This window comes from Mustela lutreola, chromosome 2 (genome assembly GCF_030435805.1).
Source record: "Mustela lutreola isolate mMusLut2 chromosome 2, mMusLut2.pri, whole genome shotgun sequence".
Lineage (NCBI taxonomy): Eukaryota > Metazoa > Chordata > Mammalia > Carnivora > Mustelidae > Mustela > Mustela lutreola.
Window position 1 is genome coordinate 53,208,713 of NC_081291.1, and position 21,178 is coordinate 53,229,890.

Below are 21,178 nucleotides of genomic sequence, written 5' to 3' on the forward strand. Positions count from 1 at the left end.
TGCAGGGCTCGATCCCAGAACCTTGAGATCATGACCTGAGCTGAAGGCAGAGGCACCCCTCAGCTCTATACTTTTATTCTTTTTTTCTTCATCCTTAAATTTCTCTTCTTTCCTCCTGGTGAACTTTTACTCATCCTTTGAAGCGCAGCTCACACATCACTCCTTCTCCAATGTTCTTCTTGACATCTGCACTCTACCTTGAGAGAGGCTGTCCCTCCTTCCTCTGTCCTGTCACCTGCTTTGATCTTACTTCAGTCATCATATTTGTGCAGGTTACATTCTAGAATTTTTTTTTAATTTTTTGATGCTGTTCCTTTATCTTTTGTCTTTATTCTCATGTTAATGGACAAATTCCTTGAAGTCAGGGACTGTGTATCAATTAGGATTTGGTTTGGCTGTGTGTGATAGAAAACCTAACCTATCCCAGAGAGGGAGAGCCCTGACTGGTTTGGCAGCTTTGCAGTCATCAGAGACCTCAGCTCCATCCAAATTGCTGCTTCTCATTTTGTGGCCCTTCCTCATGGTCCCAAGAAGGCTGCGTAAGCCCTATTCATCCTACTACCATTCCAGCCAGCTAAAAGAATGAAGGGCCAAAGAAAATAATCTATCAAGACAATTCATTGCATTGTTAGATAACATCTACCCTTTTTTACCTTGAGCAGAAAGCTGTATTCTTTGGCAGTTCAAGGTGTTTATTCTTCAGTTAGACCATAGATCTAAACTAAGGATCATTTTTGGCTCCCAATGGATATCTGGCAATGTCTAGAGATATTTTTGGTTGTCACAACTGGGAAGAGGGGGAGGATGCTACTGGCACCTAGCAAGCAGAGACCAGGGATACTGTGAAACAGCCAACAATGCACAGAACAGTCCTTCACAACAAAGAATTATCCAGTTCAAAATGTCAATAGAACAAAGGTTGAAAAAGAGATAGACCCAGGTTGGAATCTTGAGTTTATCAGTGTCTTCCTAGCTGTGTGACCCTGAGTTGGTTACTTCACCTCTCTGAGTCTGAGCTGACCGTTTCCTCATCTGTACTTTGGAGATCATCATAAGACCTCCCTATGGGCTTGTGGGAGACATTTAATAACTAATATCTGAAACGCTTGGCTTGGCTTGGCTCCTTACAATCTTAGCTGCTCCAGTCAGCATTCCCAAGGAACTGGAAGAGATGTGGACTACCTTTGTTTACTTGCTGCCACATAGGCCTGATTGGATTAGACTATTTGTAATCATGCTGGAAAAAGTCCCACTGCAGCTAATGGTTTTGGAATGGAGCCATTGCTTTAATTCAAAAATGATGGCTTGCTTGTGCACACAAACCTCTTTAGAGAAAAGGGATTCATTTCTGCTTGTCACCCGGTCCTCATTACCTGGGGAATTAGCAGAGCTTTTCCACCCCAACTGCCTCAGAGGACCCTCTCAGCAGCCTAGGGAGGGAGATAATGATGTTTCCCTGCTTTACAGGTAAGAAAATTGGAGGTGTGGCTGTTTATCCAAGCTCCACACAGCCTATCAAGTGGCAGAGCTAGGAGGAGAACCCTCTCCTTCCTCTCCTGCTTCTCAAAGGACACAGAGCTCTAAAGGATTTATAGGCACCCACCTTTCTTTTCCAATTGTCCTGTCCGAAGTGCCTCCTTGAGCTTCTGTTCTCTTCTCAAAGAACAGCCCATTGCCTTCACCTTTTCTGTAGGCTTGACCTTGATCCCAGAGAGAGCCCCTCAGAACCCTCTGGGGTTTGGGCAGACTGAAGGGAGCATGGCCTGTGTAGCATGAGGGTACAGTGAGGATCCATGTCCCCACACAATCCCACACTCAACTTGACGTCCCTTTGGCATTTGTAGAGAAAAAACTATTCAGTGATCTGCATTTTAAAATGCATATCCCTGAGGGAGGTGAGAGTACCTTACATTAGTTATCTCACCAATCAGGGCATGTTCGGGATTGGGTATAAGGGCCAGAGAGCAGGAGTGGCATACAGCAGCCACACAGACTCTTGCTCAAGAGGGCCCCTGTCTCCGTTTCATGTTCTGCTGTTGCCATCTTGAAATTCTTAATGATTGTTTAATTTTTAATTTTAAACTGGGCTCCGCAAATCACGTAGCCAGTCCTGAGTGGGACAGGAGGTCACAGGAGGCAGCAGCCAAGATGGGTCTGCAGGCAGCAGAAGGGTGCTGTGGTTGCCTTTCTAGGAATCCTCCCCAATTCCATAGCTTCAGAGGGCAAAAGTGGATTCTCTTGCTTCTGAAGCAGATCACTGAGCTGAAGGGAACCTTTTACCGGTAAATATCTATTGAGTGAGTAAGTTCTTTTTTTTTTTTTTAAAGATTTTATTTATTTACTTGACAGAGATCACAAGTAGGCAGAGAGAGAGAAGGAAGCAGGCTCCCCACTGAGCAGAGAGCCCGATGCGGGGCTTGACCCCAGGACCCTGGAATCATGATCTAGGCTGAAGGCAGAGGCTTTAACCCACTGAGCCACCCAGGCGCCCCTGAATAAGTAAGTTCTGAATGGAGATGCTTTGTGGCACCTGCCTCTCCCTCACTCACTCATCCATTTGACAAATATGTGTTGATCTTTAGCTTTTATGTTTATGCAAACTAACATGTCTAAGCTACGAAGGAGAACATGTGATAAAGAACTAAGCTTACAGTGATAGGTGAGGAAGATAAACGTATATGTGCTACGTTAATTTTCCCCAACGTCTTCCTAGGAAAATTACTGATAAAATAGAAAAGTTGCTCACAGACCTGTATCCCTGGGAATAAAAATACATGTTTATAAAAAATTAAAAATTAAAAAAAAATAGAAAAGTTGGAAGCATTGTACAGAAAACACCTATATATCTACCACCAAGGTTAGGAATTAACATTTTGCTCTTTCTGCTTTATTTTATGTCTGTTCCTTTATCCCTTCTAACCAACCATCCATCTAATTCTTTGATTCATTTCAAAGCTGTAGACCTCATAGATTTTACCTCTAAACGCTTAATGTGCTACAGTAATTTTTAGTTCAGTAATCTCAATTCAATCATCACAACTTTTCTTTTTAGTCAAAAAGGGAAAAAATCAATGATTTTTTAAATCAAAAAATCATTTTCTGTCACATTGTTGAATGACAAATAGTATACACACAGTGAAAAGAGATTCTCTGTGTGCAATGAGAAATGTGGAAAGAGAACTTTCTTCAAGGCAACAGAGGGTTGCAGAGGGTGGTTGGAGCTACCTTGAAAATACCCACCTGTAGGAGTGTTTGGGGAACTGCTTCTGTCTTTGTCCCAACCAAAATCCAAAATAAAACTGAGATGAACCTCCCTAGCCTCTTTCCTCCTTCCTGTGGTGCCTGTAGACAATTCCAAGGGGTGTGAGTTTGGTCAGGGCTGAAGGTGAAGCTACGAGGTCCTGATTCAGGATGTAAAGGTAGAGAAGGAGAAGGCTAAAGCTGTAGATCTGGGGCCTATTATCCTCACAAAGCTGATGGTTGAGGCTGACAGGGGTGAGTGGGGAAGGCAGGCAGGCAGACAGCAGAGAGTGACAAGAGCAGAGAGCAGGGCTGGGTCACAAGAGAAGGTGAGGCTGTTCAGAGGAGGCACACTCGAAGAACCTGGAGTGTTGCTCTGATGGGCAGTTCTGAGCTGGAGGAGAATATGGAAAAATACCCAAAACAAAACTCTAAACAAGATACCTGGAAAAGCCTTTAGAGATCACCCACACTGCCTTTCACATTTGACCCGTGAGAAAATGCAGGCTGAGAGATCACTCAGAATGTCAGTGGCAGAGCTGGGGCAAAATCAGTGCTGCTCACGTGGTGCTTTTATAAGAGTAACTCGAGGATTCCTCCCAGAAGGATCAAATGCCTTAGGGCCTACCTTTTTATCTTTAAGAAATCATACAAATTTATTTTTCATCTCAAGAATTTATCTGGCTTTGTCCTAACATGAAAGTAGTTTGCTTTTGCTAAGTTATTAAGAGAGATTTACACTCTGTTAGGGCTTCTCAGTTTTCTTCAAACTAGAGTACCATATCCAGCCTAGACCAGTCAGAATGGAGTCCATCTTCCCAGAACACGTGAAACATGGGACTTATACAAACTTTGTCCTGCTTTTGCCCAGCTGCCTTACTAGAATGTAAACTTGAGGAGGGCAGAGATTTTTTGTTTTATTCACTGCTATATTCCCAGTGCCCAGAATGATGCTGGGAGTTCACTAAATAGTCATTGAATGGATGAAGAACTGAATGACTAAGGAAGAAGGGTATATAGACTGTAGGTAACTAGCAGTATCTACTGCCTTAAACAGCATACAACCCCAGTTAGATCAACTTGATGGTCCCAAGTGACTCTACTGATCTCCAAGGCTCTGACCTTAATCCTTGTGTCTTTCTTCTCAGGGAGGGAGCCACAGCTGAAGGCTGCTCTCGTGCCAATGACCCTTCCCAATTCTTCCTGCACCTTCGAAGACAAGATGTGCGAGGGGAATAAGACCACCATAGCCAGCCCCCAACTGATGCCCCTGGTGGTGGTCCTGAGTGCCATCTCCTTGGTCACAGTGGCACTCAATCTGCTGGTCCTGTATGCTGTGCGGAGCGAGCGGAAGCTGCACACTGTGGGCAACCTGTACATTGTCAGCCTCTCCGTGGCAGACCTAATCGTAGGGGCTGTCGTCATGCCCATGAACATCCTCTACCTCCTCATGTCCAGGTGGTCCTGGGGCCAGCCTCTATGCCTCTTTTGGCTTTCCATGGACTACGTGGCCAGCACAGCATCCATTTTCAGTGTCTTCATCTTGTGCATTGATCGCTATCGCTCTGTCCAGCAGCCCCTCAGATACCTGAAGTATCGTACCAAGACCCGAGCATCAGCCACCATCTTGGGGGCCTGGTTTCTCTCCTTCCTGTGGATTATTCCTATTCTGGGATGGCATCACTTTATGTCACAGTCCTCGGGACACCGGGAAGACAAGTGTGAGACAGACTTCTATGATGTCACCTGGTTCAAGATCATGACTGCCATCATCAACTTCTATTTACCTACCTTGCTCATGCTCTGGTTCTACGCCAAGATCTACAAGGCTGTACGACAGCACTGTCAGCACAGAGAGCTCATCAATGGATCCCTCCCTTCCTTCTCTGACATAAAGATGAAGCCAGAGAATCCCAAGGCAGGGCCCAAGAAATCAGGGAAGGAGTCTCCCTGGGAGGTTCTGAAAAGGAAATCAAAAGATGCCAGTGGTGAGCCTGTCTTGAAGCCACCATCCCAAGACCCAGAAGAGATGAAATCCCCAGGTGTGTTCAGCCGAGAGGAGGACAGAGAAGTAGACAAACTTCCGTGCTTTCCCCTTAACATTGTGCAGGTGCAGACTGAGGCAGAGGGGAGTGGCAGGAGTTATGTAGCTATTGACCAGAGCCAGGGCCCACTCGGGATGGATGAACAGAGCGTGAACATGCATGGGGCCAATGAGATATCAGAGGATCAGATCATCGGTGATAGCCAGTCCTTCTCTCGGACAGACTCAGACACCCCCACAGAGTCAGCATCAGGGAAAGGTAAACCTAGAAGTGCATCTAGCACAGGCCTGGATTATATCAAGTTCACTTGGAAGAGGCTCCGTTCACATTCAAGACAGTATGTGTCTGGTCTGCACATGAACCGAGAACGGAAGGCCGCCAAACAATTGGGTTTTATTATGGCGGCCTTCATCCTTTGCTGGATTCCTTACTTCATCTTCTTCATGGTCATTGCCTTCTGCAAGAGCTGTTGCAATGAACGTGTGCACATGTTCACCATCTGGCTGGGCTATATCAACTCCACGCTGAACCCCCTCATTTACCCCTTGTGCAATGAAAACTTCAAGAAGACATTCAAGAAAATTCTGCACATTCGTTCCTAAGGGAGGCAACCAAAATGATGTTTCTGAAGAAAATGGAGGATGAAGACCTGTGAGTTGCCAGGCACCTGGGCTTTCTGGAGTCAAAAGACTAGTCTTAAGGACTAGGTAACTTGGAAAGTTCTAAGGGATTGTTGGCAGAATAGCAGATGGCGGAGGTGGTCAGCAGACAGTGTACACTGAGTAAAGAGCAGGATATTTCCAGGAGAATCAGATCTGGATGAGTTCTCCTGCTCCTCAGGAAATGTGGGAGCCTGCCTCAGACTCTCATTGTAATTCAAGCTTGAAGACTGGAATTAATTGGAAACTGAAGGGACATGTAGAGAGAGTTTCACTGCTGAATCAGACGGAACTCTCAAGCCTTCCTGGAATGGAGTTATAGGACTGTGCAGAGACCTTACATATGCAGATTGATGCTGTCCCTTCCAGGGGTCACCTTGATAGGCATGACAGCAATTCCATTGTGACTGTCACTTCTCAGAACATCTCTCCTCTGAGCCCCTTCTGCAGCTTTCTGCAGTACCTGTGTCTGAACCAAGTTGGAAATTCTGCCTTATTATTTCTCTTTCACACACACATCTTAGAGTTGGTAGGAAATTATGCAGCTTGTACATTCATTGTTTTCAACTCCCAATTCCTTTTGACTAGTAACAAAATAATGATAAAAGCTACCCTCAAAAGAAAGAGGAATGGGGTATTTTTTAAATGGTTGCACAATAAAAACAAACAAAAAAATGGGAATGGGGAGAAGAAAGCCGTATTTCTTGAAGGCTGGGTCATGCTTATCTCACTGAGGCTCTATGACACTCCACAGCAGGAGGATGGTGTTATTGAGGAGCAAGTTGAGGTGTGGTGAGGTGAAATAAGGTGCCCGACATCACACAGTTAGAATGAAAACCCAGTGGGGTTCCAGCTTGTTGTCACATGTTACCTCCAAAAGGCAAAAATTTGTCCTGTTAAGTATACAAGACACACACACACACACACACACACACACACACACACACACACACTTCCTGAAAGTGGTGGCAGTACCAAAAAGATGTGTTGAGAGAAGGAATGGCTGACGTAGACTATGCCCGAGGCTGCAGAAAGTGGTACTTGAGGGCATAGTGTGCATGAGTTCTGCTGTGTTTGTTGAAGAAAAGTTGTCATGTTCTTTTATAGTCACACTTCTTCAGTAAAAACTAGCAAAGTCATGGGAACATCCAGTTTTCCTTGGGGTTTATATTGCAATCTGGTTGTGATTTATATTTTAAAACTTAATGCCAAACTGTCATATATGTAGCAAAATGGAGTGCGTGCACAAGCTGGTATTTTGTCTCTTGTGTTCCTGTTTGCATGATCTGTTAGAATGACAGATTTTTACCTACCTAAAATATGATATTTGAAACTATACTGAGTTTGATTTATTTAATTCTACCTTCCTGGGTCTCTTCGACTGAGAAGATATATTGAAACGTACTGTCAGATATTATATAGGGTTTCTCTTTGGTTTCTGGTTACCTTTGTAAATGTCTTTAGGAAAGAACTTACTTTTTATAACAAGCTTCATTCTCAGCTTGGCATCTCCCAAAACTCCTCTTGCTTAAAACTGGGAGAGTGAAAGAGACTTTTATGCTGGGTTTAAAAGCTGCAGTTGGTCTGTTCCCAAGTCAAAAAACATTTCCCAAATGCCCATTATTTATGTTGATAAATGGTTGAGGCAACTAGTGAAGAAGACAAATGTTTATGAGCTCTGGTTTTGGGTTGAAGAGACCTGGATTTGAGTCTGACAAGAACAAGAAATGGTCAATATAAATTGTCAGAGCATTAAAAAATGAGGCCCATGCATTACTGAATGCAGTGTTTATGGTGCCTGCTGAGTGTCCTGTACACAGTGGGGACTCATATGTAGTTTTAAAACATGCTGAAGATACTGTGTGCCAGACCCCATACTTTACCACTATTATCCACTTTAACCTAAAACCAATATCATGAGGGAGAGTTCCGTGATTTTACAACTAGGCAAACTGAGGCACAGAGAGAAACTGGGGAAAGGGAAAGTAGAAAGTGGGGGACAGAAAGAGCATAAACCAAGTGGCATAATATTACTACACTCAAGAAAAATCTACATTCAAGAACATATTCTGTATTAATGTATTCAGAAGTTAAATATATTCAAAAGAAGAATAAACCATCCTTAGCTTTTGATAAATAGAAATTCCTTCAAATGATTCTCTGAAGACCACATGAAAAGCAGTCAATTACCACATCACATAAATCTTTAAAAGATTGTGAAACTATTCTATCTAACAGAGATTGCTATAGATCATAGAAGTTGGTAATGTTAATAAAGTGTTCATTCAGAAAATCCATTAGTCTGCAGATTGGCCATTTGATGAATTGGCCATTTGGCTACTTGGCTTGTAGAAAATTGCTGGTATCTCTTTTGAAAATGAGCATTCCAGAGGTAGATTTCAGTCCTAACACAGGGTGAAAAGGATGCTGTGGCTATTCTGGCTGGGGTGCATTCTAAGTCCTGGGAAGAAATAATGCTGTTAAGATTTAATTTGCCAACATGTCTTCACACAGTCTCTTGTCAAAGCCAAGGCATGTGGTTCCCATTGTGGGGAGATGTGCTCTCCTCAACTGAACTGCAAGTCAAATGATGAAGGTGGATTGATCTGAATCGCTGTGGTCTTGGTTAAGTGTCATGGGCTTCATTGCCTTGCTGTGTCTGAGAATATTCTCTGCCTTTTTGAGAGTCCTGATCTTGAATCTTTCGTGATGCTCCATCATCTTTGTGCCCCAAGGCATGAGCATCAACTCAAAAGTCCAAAGCTTAGAGGAAAGAATCATCCTGTGTCTACCTCTGCTGCAGTGAACTCTGAAGGGAGGTGGGGGCCAGATGGCGGATGTGGTACAAACATGGCTGGAAGACCAACAATTCCCAGAGAAGCAGAGACATTGTGAGCTGGGCAGAAACTCCCAAAAGGTGTTAATTATAAGGATCTGTAAGTCCAGCAGAGAAAACAAGCTTGTAAAGAACTAACTTAAATGCAAGCTCATATATGCCTAATAGAGGGAAGCCTAGAGGTAGGTAGGTGTCATTCTACTGGGTATTTTAAAAACCAGCTTTGTTACATTCAATATATACAGTAAAATGAACCCATTTAAAATGTAGAGGTCAGTGAGTTTTGACATATGTATACACCCATGTCATCTCCATCTCAATCAAGATACAGAACATTTCTGTCAACCCAGAAAGTTCCTCATGCCCCCGCTATGTCCCAGGCAACCATTGATCTAACTTCTAATCATTACAGATTAGTTTTGTTGATTCTAGAACTTTGCATAAATGTAATTACATTATATATATATATTCTTTTTTTCATTTGTGTCTAAGATTTATCCACATTTCAATGGGTTTATCATCATCATCATCATTATTATGATTGAAATATAGTTGACATGCTTTCAGTTGTCCATATATTGATTTGACAGTTTTATGCATTATCCAATGTTCACCACAGTAAGTCACCATACAACATGATTATATTATTGACTATATTCCCTGTGCTGTACTTTTCATCTCCAAGACTTATTTTACAACTGGAATTTTGTACCTCTTAGTCCCTTTCACCCTGCCACCCCCTCCCTTCTGGCAACCACCAGTTTGTCTCTGTATTTATGAATCTGTTTCTGTTTTGTTTGTTGAGTTGATTAGTTTTTTAAGAATCCATATATAAGTGAAATAATATAGTATTTGTCATTCTCTGTCTGACTTACTTTACTTAGCATAGTAGGTCTTTCCTAGGTCTTTCCATGTTGTTACAAATAGCAAGATTTCATTAACTTTTTACAACTTAGAAATCGTCCACTGTATCTTCTTTATCCTTTCATCTATCAGTGGGTACTTGGACTGCTTTCATATATGTTGGCTGTTGTAAATATAGGGGTACATGTATCTTTTCAGATTACTGTTTTTGTTTTCTTTGGGTAAATAACCAATAGTTAAATTACTGGATCACATGGTATTTCTATTTTTAATTTTTTTTGAGGAACTGCCTTACTGTTTTCCACAGTAGTTGCACCAATTTATATTCCCACCAACAGTGCACAAATATTCCCTTTTTTCCACATCTTCATCAACCCTTGTTATTTCTTGTTTGTTTTTTTCTTTTTGATACTGGGTGTTTTGATTAATGTGAGAGGATATCTCACTATGGTTTTGATTTGCATTTCCCTCATGATTAGTTGATGTTGAACATCTTTTCATGCATCTGTTGGCCTTCTACATGTCTTTGGATAAAGCTCTATTCAGGTCCTCGCCCATTTTTAATTGGATTGTGTGTGTGTGTGTGTGTATGTGTGTGCGCGCGCGCGCATGCGCATTGAGTTGTGTAAGTTCTTTTTATGTTTTGGATATTAACCCCATCTCAGATACATGATTTGCAAATATCTTTTCCCATTCACTGTACTGCCTTTTTGTTTTGCTGGTGGTTTATTTTGCTGGGAAAAAGGTTTTTATTTTGGTGTAGTCCTAATAGTTTATTTTTGCCTTTTCTCCCCTTGCCTGAGGAGACATTTCCAGATATTGCTAAGGCCAATGTCCAAGAGATTACTGCTTGTGGTTTTTTTTAGGAGTTTTATGGTTTCAGGTCTCACATTTAGGTTTTAATCCATTTTGTATTTGGTGTAAGAAAATACTCCAATTTCATTCTTTTGCATGTGGCTGTCCACTTTTCCCAGCAGCATTTATTGAAGAGATTGTATTATTCCCATTGTATATACTTGCCTCCTTTGTCATAGATTAATTGACCATATAAGAATGAGCTTATTTCTGGGCTTTCTATCCTGTTCCATTGGTCTGTGTATTTTTTGTGTAAGTGCCAGTCCCATACTGTTTTTATTACTACAGCATTGGAGTATATCTTGAAGTCTGAGATTGCGATACCTCCAACTTTGCTCTTTTTTCCCAAGATCACTGTGGATATTTGGGGTCTTTCATAATTCCATACAAATTTTAAGAGTATTTATTCTCATTCTATGAAAAATGCTGTCAGTGTTTTGACTAAAATTGCATTGAATCTGTAGATTGCTCTGGGAAGTATGGACATTTTAACAGTATTAATTCTTCCAACCCATGACCATGAAACATCTTTCCATTTGTGTCATCTTCAATTTCTTTCATCATTGTCTTATATTTTTCAAAATATATGTCTTTCACCTCCTTGGTTATATTTATTCCTAAGTATTATTTTTGGTGCATCAAATTGGTTTTGAATACAGAGAGAATTACACAAGCAGAGGAAGTGTGAGGGTATTGCAGGGATGGAGATTTGTATAAAAGAACAGAGTGTGCTTAAAACATCAGAATTAGTTTGGTGTGACCCAAGCGAGCAGTCTGAGGGGGCATTGGCAGAAGAGGAACATGCTATAAAGAAAGAGTTTACAATATGGAACTTTATCTGATCGCTGAGCTCTTGAGAAAAGTATTGGTTTTTCAACACCCTTCCTCCACTTTTCTGTCCTCTGGGAAGGGTTTACTGCAAAGAAATATCTACTCCTCTATGACTTACGTTAAGACTCATGGATAACGTCCTTGTTTACCTGTGACAAGGCAAGACAGTCCTGAACTGCTCTTCTTCGCCTTCTAAATGTTTAGCTGAACTACTTGTATCCACTGATGAATCAAAACAAAATGCTTTGTTAACCAACTTTAGTTAAGCTTCTCCCATACCCTCCAAGCCCCTTATTTTTTTTTTAAAGATTTTATTTATGTATTTACAGACAGAGCTCACAAGGAGGCAGAGAGGCAGGCAGAGAGGAGGAAGGAGGCTCCCTGCCGAGCAGAGAGCCCGATATGGGGGCTCGATGCCAGGACCCTAAGATCATGACCTGAGCCGAAGGCAGAGGCTTTAACCCACTGAGCCACCCAAACACCTCAGCCTGAGCCACTATACACCCCCTGCAGAGAATAGACTGACCTCGCGGTAAAACAGTCTCTGACCTACTACTATCTGATCAAGCCACCTTTTCCTTCCACTTTCCCACACTCAGTTCTTTCTAGCCTTCTTTACTCTTCCCTATTAAGGAAAAATTATCTCTTTTTCTAAAAAAGAGTTTATTTATTTGACAGAGCAAGAGAGTACAAGCAGGCAGAGCAGCAGAGGGAGAGGGAGAAGGAGAAACAGGGCTCCCCATTGAGCAGAGAGCGCAATGCAGGGCTTGATCCGAGGACTCTGGGATCATGACCTGAGCTGAAGGCAGTCCCTTAACCAATTGAGCCACCCAGGAGCCCAAGGAAAAACTTTTGTTGCCTAACCCTTAGCCACTTGCAGATCTTTTAGTCAGAGTGGTCTCCCTATTACAATAGTTCCTTCTCTTCCCTTTTCCTCCCCCCTTGCCAATATTCCTTTCAAATAAAGTATCTCCTCACTAAGTCTGGATTTGTTTTCTTATTTGGCAAAGTCAAACATGCTTCCATTAGAATGCTCTCCCAGGGATGCTTGGGTGGCTCAGTGGGTTAAGTTTCTGCCTTTGGCTCAGGTCCTGATATCAGGATCCCAGGATCAAATCCCGCATCTCTGCTCGGCAGGGAGCCTGCTTCCTCCTCTCTCTCTGCCTGCCTCTCTGCCTACTTGTGATCTCTGTCAAATAAATAAATAAAATCTTAAAAAAAAAAAAAAAGAATGCTATCCCTAAACCTCTGAAACCTTCAGCAAATCACTTAACTTTTCCTAGTCTCTCTTCCTTTACGTGTAAAATGGCAATTATATGACATCTATGTTTCAGGGTCTTTGTGGTGATTAGAAAATATGAAACCCTGAAAACAGAATAGATAATTGTAATTACTCTAATCATTATGAATCTATTGATCTACATCTGAGTCACTTTAATTCCTTATGAACTGAATGGCCTTATATGTCACATGAAGTTTATACTCACTATTGTGTCTTCAATATCTGACAAATGCTTGGCACATTGGAAATGCGCGATAAATAATTTGGAAGGAGTAACTTCATCCCATTGACAGCAGGAAGCTATGAGAATAATATTTGGTTTAGAAAGAACAGGTTAATCACTGACGACCTTCATGAGATTTTACCTGTTAAAATTCTCATCTGTCTCCACACCTGTCTCCTTAATGGCACCTAGGATACGTTTAAAGCTGCCTCTCCTTGAAAACGGAAATGATCATAATTCCTGTCATGCTCTGAAATCGAAAGAGAGAACGTGGAGCAGTTTTTTTTCAAAGCATGACTGGCGTATACACATTGCCACAGCTAATAAACTAGCTCATCTCTCATCAGGGAGACTCGCCCACCTGCTGACGCTCCGCCTTCGCTGCAACTCAAGTTCCTCCCACTCAGCCCGGTGCTAGGGGCTCATTTACCAGGTTGGCCCGCGCCTCCGTGTGCGCAGGCGCACCACTAACCCTGAAGAACGGGCGGGCGGGGCTATATTGCGTCATCGGGGCGCGCGCTGCGGACGACGCCGTGGTTGCCGGAAGTTGAGCGGCGGTAAGTGAGCCGCGCAGGTGAGGGAGTGTGGGGGGTCCTGTGGGTTGAGTTTTGGAGGCCCTGGTGGGAAGGGGCGAGCTCGGCAGTGTGGGCGAAAGTCTTGGTGGATTTCAGGATCCTCCCTTCTCCGGGGAGTCACTGACTCCGGCTCTCACCCTCCTTCTCCAGCCACATCCCCGGGAATTGTTCAGTTCGGGGTCTTCTGACTAGAAAGCTCCTAGTGTCCTATGTCAGCCCCTCCTGTCGTCTGGCAAGGAATCCTCTGAATCTTCGGTGTTGGGATACCGGAGATAGGACGGCAGGGTTCTTATTCTGGCTTTGCCTGCATTTGCTCTGTGACTCTGGCATGTCACTTCTCTCTGAGCCTCTCTTCCTTCATCTGTAAAATGGGAGTGATGATGTCGTTTGTGAAGCGAGGGCGTTAAGTGAAGCCAGTTTTTTTTTTTTTTTTAAGATTTTATTTATTTATTTGACACAGAGAGATCACAAGTAGGCAGAGAGGCAGGCAGAGAGAGAGGAAAGCAGGCTCCCTGCTGAGCAGAGAGCCCAATGCGGGACTCGATCCCAGGACCCTGAAATCATGACCTGAGCCAAAGGCAGCGGCTTAACCCACTGAGCCACCCAGGCGCCCGTGAAGCCAGTTTTTTATAAGGGCTTTCTGAGCTAAGATTCTCTACTCTTCAGTTTGACCCAGGGTTACAAAGTTTAATGCTTATTCAGTCAGGTAAGGTAAATGTAGGTGTAAGAAATATATTGTCATATCAGAGTCAAACGTATTTTTACTGAATTGAGCTTATGAGCACAGCACTAACATGTATGAAGTTGGAGAAATGAAAACAAAACTCGTGTGTTGCACTTGTGTAATCTCTTGATTTTTAAACACTGACGACTACAGTTTTTTCAAAACCAATTTTAAAAAGATGTTTTTAAACTACAGCTGGAACCCGGCATATCTGTGATTGCCAGTTTCAGGCCTCTGGGTCCCAGGTTCCCTTTCCCATTGAATACTTGGATTTCTTTTGTGACACCCCTGCCCACGGGTTAAGTTTCTTAAGTGGTAGAAAACTCACTATTTCTGGTTATTGTTGTTTGGTCTTTCCCTAGCTTTGACTTAGGCCATATGTTGAGCTGAAAGCGGCTACCCCATAATCTCAGCTCATTTTCCCTCTTTCAGGCCCTTGGGCTCTCCCTTCCACTTTATTGCGCACACACCTTTGAAAGTTGCTAGTTTATCTTCTGCTTCACACCATTTCTTCTCCAGGCTGAGCACATTTAATTTATTTACCCATAGTATATGCTACAACAACTGAGAATTTTGTTATGTTCAAGGCATCACTATAAGCACCGCTGATGTAGAGGTGCTGTTCATGGAGCATACCTTTTGATCGTGGTGGTGGCAGTTGTGGCAATTGTTAATAAGATAGTGCTTTTAGTGGATGGTAGGTGTTTCAGATCCTGTTGGACCCTAGAAAAAAGAAACAGTAATGTGATGGAGAGTAACTGGGGATAAGCGGAGGGAGCTAGTAAAAAATCTAGCTAGTCAGAGATGCACTCTCTGAGGAGATGACTTTGGAGCTAACATGCGAATGAAGAAAAAGCCAGTCTTGTGAAAGTTCATATTGCCTAATTGTTTCTCCATCCCTCTGTGCTTTGGTCTTGTTAAACTGTTTACAGGTTGTGTCTCACTTGTGACCCTTTGCTCCTGTTGCTTCTGCATAAAACATAAAACATCTCTGCTTCCCCTTCCATTTTTCTTGGCCAGCTCCTCCCTAACCCTCATGTGACATGATTTTGAAATTCTTTAAGGAGTTAAGTACAGGGCTCTCAGTCAAGATGCACATCTCTGGCCTCAGGGAGTTATTTTTTAAGTCAGGGAGATAGACCACAGCACTATGGTATGAAGCTATTGAGATTTGCCAGAGGAGGACTTAGAGCAATTGTTAAGTCAGGCTGAGGCATCAGAGAAGGCTTCTGTGAGGACATATTGCCCATAGGCCTGAAGGATGAGCAAGAATAGTTAGGAGAAGAGGAGTGGAGGTGGGATGAATTGCAGACATTGGGAATGGTGTGAGCAGATGTACTTGCAGGTAGTTCACCCAGGCTAAGATATGAATGTGGAAAGGTAAGCAGGAGGCAGATCACAAAGGGCTTTGTGGGCAACATGAGATTGTATAATACATAATTAAGAACACAGATTTTGGAATATAAGTTACTTGTGTACCTATGCTGGCTTTGCCATTGAACTAGTTTTGAGACCTTAGGCAATCACTCTAAACTTCAGTTTCCTCACATAAGCCAACCTTCCAGGGTTGCTGTGAGAATTGAATGCTTTATGTTACCTGCTTGATGTTGGTAGATGGTAAATGATGAACTAACTGTTAATATTGCCATGCTAAGATTTCTGGACTTTCTTGAAGGTATGGTGTTGGAGAGCTGAGGCAGTGAAAGTTTAAAACAGGGTGTGACATGCTCTCATCTATTTTAAAGTACCCAGACGGTTCCATGGTGATTACACTGGACAGGGTAGGGCCACAGGGAAACCAGTGAGGACACTGTTGCTTTGGTCCAGGTGGCAGAGGAGGGAGGCCTGAACCAAGGCAGTGGCTGTGTGGAGGGAGACAGATGGGTGGGTTTAAGGGACAAAGGAAAGGGTTTGCTGGACTGATAGTTACCACCATAGATAACACCACATGGGGAGAGGAGGAAGATGAATTGGGATATGGGATGGAGGGGATGGATCCTGTGTGTGGATGTAAGTAATAACAAAGTTCTTTGATTAGTGGTCCTTGATTTGTTATCCCTGATCGCCTCTGAGATTTTATTTGAAAGTCCAAATGGCCTCTTTTCTCCACTTTGACCCATGGGAAATGAAGTTCTGAAATGCCTTCCTCCTCCTTTTTTCTATTTCCTGATCCTTCTACCTATCTCTAGTGTAAGGCCTGGTTGTGTATTTGAGGGAGAATAATGAGATGCTGCTTTGTTACCCAGTAGACATTATACAACCCCATGGTCCTGGAAGACTGGGTACCAACAACTCGGTGTCAGGCCAACCCCAGGTGATCACCTCTGGGGTTTTCTCACACCTTTGTTGTGATTACCCTCCCTTGAACTTATCCTGTTTGACAGTCTGTCTTTGAGAGTGTGGTATGTAAAAGAAGATCTTTTTCCTTGGGGAGTCTGACCATACAGACCAGGGCTGTACTTCTTTTGTGGTGACCTGAGCACCACCCCGCCCCACCCCCAGTCTTTGTTGTAGACACATCCTGTCCACTATCATGCTGTGGGCTCCTGGTGCTACTTGGCACTCCCCATCTGCATTTGGACGGCTCTCTTGCCCATCTCCTCCTTGTCTTTCAGATTTTCATTCCTCTCCCAGCTTCCTAACCTTGCCTTTGACTTCACTAAGTTGCAACCATCAGTTAAGACTCCTCAACTGCTATCACTTACAAACTTATCTCCAGCTGACCGTATAACTTTGCCTAATTTTGTGAAAGAAATATGTTTAAGGCTAATTCTTTTACTTGTGCTGAGATTCCATCTCCTTCTTTTCCTTAGGACTTGGTTCCATCATTTATTCTGTTTCTTTCCTGCTTAACCATCTCTTCTCATTTAAATATCTGGGAAAAACAGAACACTTTCCTGTTAACTTCTGTCATCACACCACCTCTTCCCAACCACATTTCTTGACTTCCTGAAGTCGTCATTCACTAAAATCCTGCTTCCACCCACAGGTCCTCCAAAATTGCTCTCCCTAGTCTTCACACCTCTGTGTTACCAAAACTCCTGAACATTTTTTCCTTCCTTGTCTTGAATTCTGAGCACATCTGATATTGCTGATATATTGCTTCATTTATGAAAACCACTCCTGCTTTGTGCTATCTCTCTGGCTGTTTCCCCTGTATCCATTGTATCCTTTTTTCCTCCTTTTGTCCCTTACATGCTAGTTTTCGCCAAGGCTCTGCCTTATACTCTGTGCTCTTCTCACCCCCAACTTCAGTTCCCACTTAGTGTGCCAAAGTCCCCTGTTCTGTGCCCTGAGCTGGGATCTCTCCTGAGAACCAGTCCTCAAACTCAGTCCAAAGTGAAGCTCATCAGCTTCCCTCCTACAGTTCTTTCTACATCCATTCTGACTCATTCTCCTCCTTCCATTTAGTCATTCAAGCCAAAGCCTTGGAGTCATCTTGGACTTTTCTCTCTCATCCCGTCCCAGGTAGTCATCAGAGTTCTACAGATTCTCCTTCTTTGATATCTCTTAACACATTTCCCCCTCCATTTTCTCTCCTACTGCCTTAGTCTGGGCTCTTCTCACTTCTTTCTCTATACCTGCATGGCCTCTGAGCTGCTTGCCCTGTCTGGCCCTTAGTGGTGCTGAAGTGCCCTTTCTAAAATACCGATCTTTACTAAAATATAAATCCCTGCTTTTTCAGTCTAATTTAGGTACCTCTCCTTCCTCCTCCCTTAACAGTCTGTACAAACACTTATACTCTGCAGCACTAGTTTTATACAGATTGTTATACTGTCATTCCTAGTCTGTCTGACCCTCAAAACTTAGATCCTAAAATGCAAAGACCTTAGCTTTTTGCCGTTAAATGCTAAAATATAGCACAAGAACTTGTACATACTATATTGAAGTTTATTGAGGGAATAACTAAGTGGAAATCCCTCTGTCTCTGACACATTTTATTGGAAACATTAATTATGTTTTTGAGTACCTCCTGTGTCAGATACATGCATTTTATAGTTGAATCCACACAGTGATACAACTATACACGGTTGATGTCCCATCTTATAAGTGGGGAAACAGACTCAGAGAAATTAAATGACTTGCCCAAGGTTGTGTGGCTAGATGTAGCAGAGGTGGGATTTTTAACTCAGGTGTCTCTGGCTTATGAAGCTAGGCCCTTCCGTTACCATACTGCCTCCAGTGTATCAGCTGCATTGTCCAATTTTTTTTTTTTTTACTTAGATTTAAGACCCTATGTTTACCTCTATGAAGTTTTTAGTCCTACTAAAATAGGCCTGTTATATCAGCTGGTCAGAACCTTTTTTATTCTGAACTTTTATTATCCATTATATTACCTATTCCTTCCTGCTTAATGTCGTGTATAGAATTGATAAGCAAACCTTTATCATTATCCAGGTTATTGGTAAAATGCGGTAACTATACCTTATTTAAAATATTTGTTTATGTGATTTCTGTGTCTGTTTCCTTGTTCCAGACCCCTAACACAGGATTCAGCACACATGAAATACTTAGTAAATACTGATGAATATTTGTCCACACAGACAAATAAAAATAAATTGGGCAAAACCAAAGAATGAGCCAATGAACACCTATTAGCTCCTTATTAACATCAGTTCATACCTTAACCAACATTTTTTGGATAAGACTACTTTACCAGTTTTTGATCCCTCTGATTATGTCAGTATATCCAGTTATGACATCTTCATCTTGTCTACTAGGATATTTGGAGCATTCTTGTCAGAAACCTTGCTGAAGTCCAGATATCCTAAGTCCTATGTCTGGGGTTCTTTGATCAAGAAAGAAGTGCTGTTAATCTGTTATGACTTATTCTTAAACCGTAATGGCCTCTTATAATTACTTGGAACTGCTTCATTCGGTTGTACCAAGTTGTACACTGAGTAAGAGGCCACACCTGAGGGGTGTTTTGTATAGGCCATAGGCATGATGGGTTTGTTTTTGTAGCACCAACTTTCTGGCAATAAAGGGTAAAATGTCTTGAGCCAACCTATCAGTGTATTACAGCAATTTTCTAAGGGAAGGAAGTAAAACGTCTTGAGGAAGGGTTGCAGTTTCCTAATTGTACAAAAGTGCCACGTGATCTAAAAAGGCCCACATGACACCCCTCCTGGGAGCAAAATCTCTGTCCAGTGGGATGTAGAATCCAACCCTATTCTCATCTTTGGAAATCAGTATTTTGAATATCTGGTATCAAGTATTGGCTTGGCCCAATCTTTCAGCCCCTCTTCCTTTTCCAGGACTCCTTAAATATCACTGAAACTGAAAACCACAGAGCCTCTGTTATTCAGAAGCTAGCCTCCATAACTCAGCCAGCTTTCAGGAAAGTATCACGGATTTTACTTGTTGGTTGACACAAGGCTCCACAGTGATTCAGGTGAATCCAGGTGGCTGTCCCTCATATACAGAATGGAGCAAAGTGACACTGTTGATTGGTACAGGTAACAAAAAGGATTCAAAAGCAGGCAACCAATCTCCATCTTCCTTGTATTGTCTCTCCTCTCTCACAGGCCTTCTCAGCTTTTACAGCTGTCACTACCTCTCCCTCCTAGGTTTGGACGCCCTACAGTGCTGGTAGCCAGTGGACCCACTCTCAAAAACAGGCTGAACAAGAACAGAGTGTGTGTGAAGCTTAAGGTTATTAAAGCAGAAGGAAAACCAAAGAAAAACAACTTGCACAAGTAGCCAGTGAGAATGAAGGTTATAGTTTGAAGAGTTTAGAGGTGACTGTCAGTTCTCTGATTGACTTCTTGAAGAAGCAAATAATGTCGATTTGTAGGGGTAAAGGTGGCATATGTGGAACGAGGGAGACCACTCATCTGCAATAGCAGTTATTTTCTCTGCGTATGTGATCAGCTGTGACCACTTCACAGTACAATCATAAAAAGAGCCATTTTAGATGACTTGGTGTCTTGTGGAGACATCGGTTTGGCTCAAGGGCATCTTGACTCTGATGTGATTTTTTAAAAGGAATCGAGGCTTCTGAATCCAGCTGGTTCCCCTGTAGGAGTCCTGAGTTTTCGTCTTCTGGTTAAGCCTAATCTGTCTTCGAAGTTTGGAACTTTGCCCCACCTCCTTTTGGAAGGGAGGGCTTGTAAACCTCCCTCTTTGGCAGCCTTGCACATTATTTCCAAAACTCATGAACTCACAAAGCATTATTAGCTGACAAAACATGCATTGGCTCCATATGCCAAAGGGGCCCTCTCCCCACTCCTGACCGTCTCCACCTCATTTTTTTTTTTTTAACCCATCAGCAGCTAAGAATATACTCTGTTTGTCAGTAGGACTTGGCCATATGGTTTGGTGCTTATTTTAATGACTGCCAGAGCTCGCAGCTGGGAGAACGAGAACAGAAGTCTGCTCTTTGTGCTCCATTTTGGCCCAGAGAAGGTACTTTGGGGCCAGACTGCGGTTATTCTGGCACTTCTGCTAAGTGAATGGTCCCACACGGCCTCAGGGAAACTGAACACAAAGTGCTCCTAACCCTTAGAACTTACTCCTCTGGACTTCTTGATGACCTATAGCAGGAGACCATCCGTTCCATTTTAATTAAACCTCTGTTGTGACTGCAGTGCTCCTTTGAGGGAGGGGAGGCTTCAATGAGGTGTGTTGGAGGCAGAGAAAATTTTCATAGTGAGTATGGGGAAGGGCAACCACATTAGTCAGATGCTGTTGGCTAACGTGGGAGGATGTGTTGACAAGAACTAATAGCCGTACCATTAATTGACTGCTGACTGTGCCAGGCACTGGAACAGGCACATCACACACTTTCTCATTTAGCCCTCCCAACAACCTCAGGGCTTGGGTACAATTATCCTGATTTTGCAGATGAGAAATCAAGGCACAGGGGATGAAGTTCCTTGCCCGTGGTTCCTCAGCCAGTGAGAGTTGGAACTGGAACTCACACTTGGGTCTATCTGAAGACCAGACCCCCAATTGCTATCACTTTAGCCTCCCTTCTCTGAACCATTAAAAGTCCCCTGCCCTCCCAAAGCAGACAAATAAAAATCCAATGAAAATAGGTGG

General features: G+C 42.8%; 2 protein-coding genes across 10 annotated transcripts in view; both read left to right on the forward strand.

Annotated features, from left to right (window-relative positions):
- The window catches only part of HRH1 (histamine receptor H1), a 73,611-nt gene extending 66,329 nt beyond the window's left edge, over positions 1-7,282 (forward strand). For 3 of the 4 annotated variants that reach the window (XM_059161741.1, XM_059161742.1, XM_059161744.1), the window contains one exon: positions 4,389-7,282. In XM_059161741.1, coding sequence (XP_059017724.1) covers positions 4,389-5,887 — 1,499 coding nt within the window. In that variant the 3' untranslated portion in view covers positions 5,888-7,282. Of the gene's footprint in view, positions 1-2,371; positions 2,500-4,388 lie in introns of those variants that run through there. The other variant, XM_059161743.1, reaches the window with a different exon arrangement.
- A 5,991-nt stretch (positions 7,283-13,273) lies between these two features.
- Positions 13,274-21,178, forward strand: part of ATG7 (autophagy related 7) — a 245,926-nt gene continuing 238,021 nt past the window's right edge. For 5 of the 6 annotated variants that reach the window (XM_059161751.1, XM_059161752.1, XM_059161745.1 and 2 more), the window contains exon 1: positions 13,312-13,392. The gene's annotated coding sequence lies outside the window, so the exon portion shown is untranslated. Of the gene's footprint in view, positions 13,393-21,178 lie in introns of all 6 variants that reach the window. The other variant, XM_059161746.1, reaches the window with a different exon arrangement.